The sequence below is a fragment of the Diabrotica undecimpunctata genome, chromosome 1, assembly GCF_040954645.1.
Source record: "Diabrotica undecimpunctata isolate CICGRU chromosome 1, icDiaUnde3, whole genome shotgun sequence".
Taxonomy (NCBI): domain Eukaryota; kingdom Metazoa; phylum Arthropoda; class Insecta; order Coleoptera; family Chrysomelidae; genus Diabrotica; species Diabrotica undecimpunctata.
The window spans coordinates 173,205,567-173,212,571 of record NC_092803.1 but is presented as its reverse complement, the minus strand read 5'-3'; the positions used below and the strand labels follow the sequence as shown (position 1 = coordinate 173,212,571).

Genomic DNA, 7,005 nt, shown 5'->3' with positions numbered 1-7,005 from the left:
TAAACAATGTATTTTAAGAAAGACCAGACGGGAGGAAATGTATAGAACGGTCTAGAAGAAGATGGAAAGAACCAGTCAGAGAGAATGTGGAGAAAACGGAAACGAGACAAAGGAAAATAGTAACACAGAACTGAAAAGATTCACTAAGAGTTCTAACGCCATTGATAATAATGAAATCTCAAATATTCTTCATGTTCAATGAAATTCCTAAAAAGATATCAAATATTGCCATGTTGTCAAGGACTAGATTGATTTATTACGAATAGGGAGTATAGATATAAATTTAATACTAGGATTATAATGCTGTGATGCTTCTGCTTTTAAAATCAGAAAGCAATTCAGTTTAAAATTTCTCAAATAGACGAGTAGTCTTGATAATAGATATATTTCTGGTAGTCCGATCGACTAATGGAAGATTTGTTTGTTTTTATCCGTTAATAACCAATTAAGATATATTAAGTTTTAAATGTTTCTGATTCATAATTAATAGAAAAAAAACTCTTACTGTCTACTTAATAGGCAACATGTAATGTACATTTAAAAAAATGTTCTAAAACCACGTATGCTTGTATTTCATTCTGTATGTTTTACTTCGTTTGTTCTTATATAATCTAATGTAAAGAGAACATTCCTCTTTAACTATTTAACCGTTTAGATTAGCGACAAAGTAGTTGTTGTCTATACTATACTGTGGTAGCGATATCCAGAATGAGAAGTATGCCATTAACCTAATTTTCTTTTTTAAGTGTGAAGATAGCTTTACTAGTATTTTGTGAGGTTAGAAAACTTTATTTTTGTTTAGATTTTTAAATGATTCCTACGTTTAAATTATCTATGACAAGCGCTAATTAATTTATAATATGCGTAAATATAATTATGGATGGGTAAGAAACAATCAACTCTTAATTTAAATATTGCCCAGTCATGTTACAATTATCAAAAATTTTTAATATCACTAACATCCGATTCTGTTCCAATGTTGCGACAAGAACTATTTTGGAACCATTAAAAAATAGGTCGCTTATACATGTAAGTGGAAATGATTCCACAGAATTTTTACAAGGCCTAGTTACAAATGACATTAACCATTTAAGACAAAATTTCCATTCAATGTATGCAATGTTTTTAAATACAAAAGGTAGAGTTTTGTATGATAGCATTATATACAAATTCGAAACTGATAACTCATACTTCATAGAATGTGATTTAGAAATTGAAAAGCAATTAGAAAAACATTTAAAAATGTATAGAGTGCGAAAAAAGGTTGATATTACAAATACAGGCAATGAGTATCAAATATATGTATTATTTAGAAACAATTGCCTAAAAACGGAAAATGTTCAGTTAGAAAAGAACAAGGTAGATAGCAGTGCTGTACAAGAATCTGTACCTTTGCAAACAACTAAGAAATTGTTTATCTTTAAAGATCCCAGAGTTCCAGATCTAGGCTATAGAATAATTGCTAAAAATGATGTAGATATTGAAAAAGAAATTTCTTCTTCAGTTATTACAGAATCTCCCACACCTGAAGAAAATTATAAGTATCTTAGATATTCTCTAGGAATAGGAGAAGGTGTCAATGATTTACCTGTAGGTAACTGTTTTCCTCTAGAGTGCAACTGTGATTATTTACATGGCGTTAGTTTTCATAAAGGCTGTTATATTGGTCAAGAACTCACAGCTAGAACACACCATACAGGTGTAGTCAGAAAACGTTTAATGCCACTTTTATTTATAGAACCTCCAAATTCTTTACCTAATGATAATGTTCTAAAATCTGATCAGGTGAATCTTGGTAAACTAAGAGGCACTGAACAAAATTTAGGTTTAGCACTGCTAAGAATAGAATCTGCATTAAATTTGAGTCAGTTTAAAGTTGGAAATGGATTGGCAAAAGTATGGAAACCCCATTGGTGGCCTCTGGAGTTACCAAAAGAAAAGCAAAAAATTCAAAAGACTTAATGGTCTTAATCTCTTTATAAAAGGTAAATTTTATTTCATCATGACATTCTTTTATTGGCTAACAATTCTTTTTATTTATTATACTTTTTGTATGTACTAATATATTATTTTTATTAACCAAATAATTAAATATTCCTCGAAAATGTTCAGTGGAGATGCTGTATATTTGAGAGTACTTGTCATAATTATGAAAACTTGTCATTTTTTAAATGGGAACACAGTGCTAATCAAATTAAATCAGTTGTTTTTAGAGTTTGGACACCATTAGTTTTACAAAACTCTTTAAAAAGAATTTATATTTGTCGATATTTCTTTCTATTTACATATATATTTTTTTGAAATGTGATATTTTCGATCCTAGATCAATCATAAGTAATAAATGTAGTACTGAGCTTATTTAAAGGCAAAAAACAAACAATAAAGATGGAATTCAACAGCAAACTAAACAGCATATTCACAGATGTAACTTAAAACTAGGAAGTTTCATCTCCGGTATAGTTAGAGGCACAATTTAATCCAAGCACATCATTAATCCAAAGCCAGATATAGTAAATTGGGTTGAAATATTGGACACAAATTTCCAACAGCAGATTGTCTAAAACAACATTCAAATACCTTGAAATACTTTTTCTTTTTTATTATTGATATTGAACTCAAGTTCTCAAAGTACTAGAGAGACAAGTAAATCATTAGGAAATTATTCATGTTGATCTATATCATTGTTCAATATTCTGTTCTATTAAGCAAAAATGCAGCTCCTGCACAATATATGAAACAGGTAATAATTAGGTTGACTTTGCAAAGCTGTTCTGATTTTAAAAGTTACTCATCTGTTAAGGTTTTTTCTTTTAGTAACTTTGAATTTTTGAAAAACTTAGTTTTTAGTAAATATACAAAATATTTCATATTTGTCAATAAAAAAAGCAGATACTGCATTAGTGCCAAAAATGGTTACTGCATTTTCACTAAGTAGTTGTCTGTCTACAATAATTTGAATTTTTTTATTTTTTAAACAGCAAAATAGTTTTATTTAAATATTTTAAACAAGTTGTTTTTGTTATATATTTTTTATCCTTCGTTTCTCACTCATCACGCACAGGCAAATTAATACAAAAGTTTTTTCTGTTTTCTAGAATATCTGCATTAAGGTGCCTCAATACGTTGTCACGTGTCTCTTTTTGAAATCCCATTGGTTTAGATAGTGATGGAGGGATTTCCATGTTTTTACATTAAAAAATACTTTTAATGTTTTTGTTTTTTTTAAGAAATCAAGTTCTGTCATTTCTGAGCTAGAATGAGATGTCTTGTAATCCAAACATATTTTTTTTTGACGAAATCTTCTTGAACCATGCCAAGTATGCACAATTGGGATCTTTTTTCAATTTAATTTGCGAAGTATAATCAATCCATTGATATAAAACTGAAATATTCATTTGTTTCACTACCACAGATTTTCTTGAAGTCTGGACTACATTGCAAAAGCAATACTACTGATAGAAGTCTGGACTACTAGCTTCAAGGTAGTTGGGAGTGATGGTCCAGAATCCTGGAATGGATTTTTGTAACTTATGACTCTGATTTAATATATTTGAATTGTCCCGTATGTTGTGTGGCAGAAATGAACCTGTTTTTCCCAATGGATTATAAATATTTTACAGTTGACTGTCTTCAGATTGGGCAGCTTTCTTCATGTGAAAAGGTTTCTGACATTTTTACTAATATAAGACAACAAAAATCCATCAGTAACACTAATAAGTTGTTGTATGTAATAGGTGTTTTTTTAGAAGTATAGGAATGTAAGTTGGCAACACTTTTTTAACTGGTGGTCATTTTGACAGCTGTCAAGTTATTTATGTTTAGTTTGCTTCGGCATTTCAGCATGAATAGACTGACGCCTGAATAACCCTTTCAAATTGTAAATGCAAATTTATTTTGAAATTAATGGTACAGAGATTTCATATAGTGCATACAGAAGACGTTGTTGCTGATGTAGAGTGTAGCATAAAAGAAGACGCGAATTAGTCTATCCACCATTGTGCACAGCAGTTGGATATGTGTCCATCCACTTAATGGAAGATTTTGCGGAAAGATCTTGGTTTGCATGCTTACAAAATCCAACTCAAGCAAGAATTGAAGCTACAGGATGTGAATGGGCCCAAAACGAGATTGCCGCTGATCTTGAATTTCATAAGCGAATTTTGTTTGGCGATGAAGCTCACTTTTGGTTAAATGGCTATGTCAACAAACAAAACTGCCATATGTGGGGTGAAAATAATCCTCAAGTGTATGTTGAGACACCATTACATCTAGAAAAACTGACTGTTTGGTATGCTTTATGGGTTGGTGGAATCATTGGTCACTTCTTCAAAAACGATGCTGGCCAGAACATTACAGTCAATGGTGATTTATTGAAAGAAACGTTTGGTAACCGAATATTTTCACGTTTCGGACCGTTAATTAACTTCCAAGATAGTTCGATTTAACAATGCCAGACTATTTTTTGTGGGGGTATTGACCGCTTGGAGAACAACATTCGCTGCGTTATTGCTAATATACAACCATAAATGTTGGAAAAAGTTATCGAAAATTGAACCTCTAGTTTAGACTACGTCAGAGCTAGCCGTGGCGATCATATGCCAGAAATCATATGTAAATTATAATGCCAAAAGATTATTTTTTGAATAAAAGCCAATTTCATGTCAATTTAAAAAATCATCTTTGTTTTATTCCATTTTAAAATTCTACACCTCTAAAAAATACCCTTTATATAAAATTTTCAGTAAAAATTATGTTGCTATAAATTTTCGATGAAACACTCATGCTAGATCACTTTATCTACTGATTGTTAGGTTTTATGTAGTCTTCCCCTTTTGATCATACGATATGACATAAAATCATATTTTTCTTACCATAATGATTATGAATTTCTTATTAGATTATATGCATCTACTTTGAAATTCATGAGAGACAAAGTTGTCGCTGTTTTTTTAATATGTCATGTGGCGCCATCTATAAGTTAACTCAACACTAATAAATATATTCTTATTTTTCGTTATTAAAAAGATCATACTCCAATTTCTAGGCAGGTATCTATAAAAGAGGCTGATTCGTGAAAAAAAAATGTATTTTTATTTAAATGTAGCTCAGAAACGAGCTATCTTAGACCTATGGTTGTATTTTTGGCTTCTGAATATACAGTTACTATTTGGCCCATTCATTATCATACTATGTATATTCTTTATTTTAACATTGATTTTAAATTAACTCATATATACCTACTTATTTTTTTAGGACTTGGTAAGGTGTTAAATGGAGAGCAAAATTAAAGAGGAGCACTTACTACAACCCTCCTTGACTGAAGAGCCTTCAACATCTAAGCTTAACCAGCAAGAATCATGTACCAAAAAAGACAGAGAAATACAGTATTTTCAATGCTCAACTTGCAATCTTCGAGTTCCATTTGATTATTTTGGAAGAAATCCTTCGTATATCAAACATTACTTTTTATTAGAAGATAGTTACTTAATAGAAGACCCGTTCACACCTCCCAAGAATGGTAAAATTATTGTCTTAGGGGCTAACTGCAAAAAGTGTAAAAAATGTGTTTGTAAGGATACTAATTGTAGTATTTATTATGATTGGACGTACTGTATTCAGTGCGCTCAACAAAATATTAATAATTTTCCTAAAAGTGTTCAAGAAAAATTAAATAGAATTGTTTAACGTAAGTTTTTTTTATTTATTTCAGTTGTCGTTTTCCTTGTACCCACTTTTTATTTTCATATGTTGAAAATTACAATCAAAAGTTCAGGTTCATGTTACGTCATAGAATAGAATACACTTTTTTTCTTTAACCCTTAACTGGTGAGGTGCATAATATGTTGCGTACTTGGTGACGTGGTGCCTTAGCGGACTCCATTTTTAAAATAATGTTTATCGGATTATTTTTTTATAAATTGACTAATTGATTACATATTGTGTATTTACATATTACTTTAAACTACAAATACAAAAATATTTCATTCTAAAGAGCTAACTTGATCATTACATGATTATTTAACACATTCTGAATAAAACCCTTTATTTTGACAAACATATACTTTATTAGTAACTAAAACAAATTTGTTGAAAATTTTAACAGTTTAACTTCAAAAATTAAAAAATGAAAGTATATTCTTATAAACAAAGTTAAAAACAATTCTAAAAAATAATATTTATTAAGAAATGACACTTGATTTATTGGACCAAATTTATTGTTCACAACAATCCTTGCATATTTTTTCTGTACATTCTGCACATATTGGCGTATTACAAAATTTACAAGAGAATATAGTTTTCTTGTCTTTGGACCTAGGACACTTTCAATTCAATTTGCAAGATTTTTCCTATGGAAATTTGGAGTTCTCGTGACACCCGTGTGTTCTCGAAATTCAATAGGTATCTCCCTTTTATTCTTTTTTAGCGTTCCAACGTAAGTTAACTTTTTCTCTAATAATTTATCAACAATTTGAATGGAGCTGAACCAGTTATCCGCAGTTATATTTCGATTAGAACCATAGATCGGTTTACATAACTGCAAAACAGCTTGAGTTGGAACTGATAATTGCTTTTCATCTATTGTTAGTTCTTGACCATCACTACCTCTTCCCGAATAAATATACGCGTTGAATAGATATGATGTACGAGCATCACACAAGGCCATAATTTTGATGCCATATTTATTAGGCTTATTGGGCATATATACTTTAAATCTACATCTGCCTCGAAAGCCAATAAGCATTTCGTCAATACAAGCCAAATCATTTAAGCAGTAGTTTTCTTTAGAGTTTTCAACAATTTTACTGAAAATCCATGATATTGCTGCTGTCTTATCTGTCTTCTCTCTTTCTTTTCGACTATCAGCACAGTCGAATCTCAAACATGCCAACAAAACGAATCCTTTTTTGTGCAATTGTACACCGAAGAATGTCCCTCCCAGTTCCGTCTGTGGCATAAAGACTATTAAGATCTTCGTGGTTCGATTTAAAAATAGATGAAAAAAAC

At 30.4% G+C, this 7,005-nt stretch overlaps 1 protein-coding gene across 1 annotated transcript; it reads left to right on the top strand.

Annotated features, from left to right (window-relative positions):
• The first annotated feature begins 603 nt into the window (after positions 1-603).
• Positions 604-5,690, top strand: LOC140441350 (putative transferase CAF17 homolog, mitochondrial). The gene is made up of 2 exons (XM_072532018.1): positions 604-1,985; positions 5,254-5,690. Exon 1 carries the CDS (start codon positions 925-927, stop codon positions 1,960-1,962), a length of 1,038 nt encoding a protein of 345 aa, XP_072388119.1. The 5' UTR covers positions 604-924; the 3' UTR covers positions 1,963-1,985; positions 5,254-5,690.
• The last annotated feature ends 1,315 nt before the right edge of the window (positions 5,691-7,005 follow it).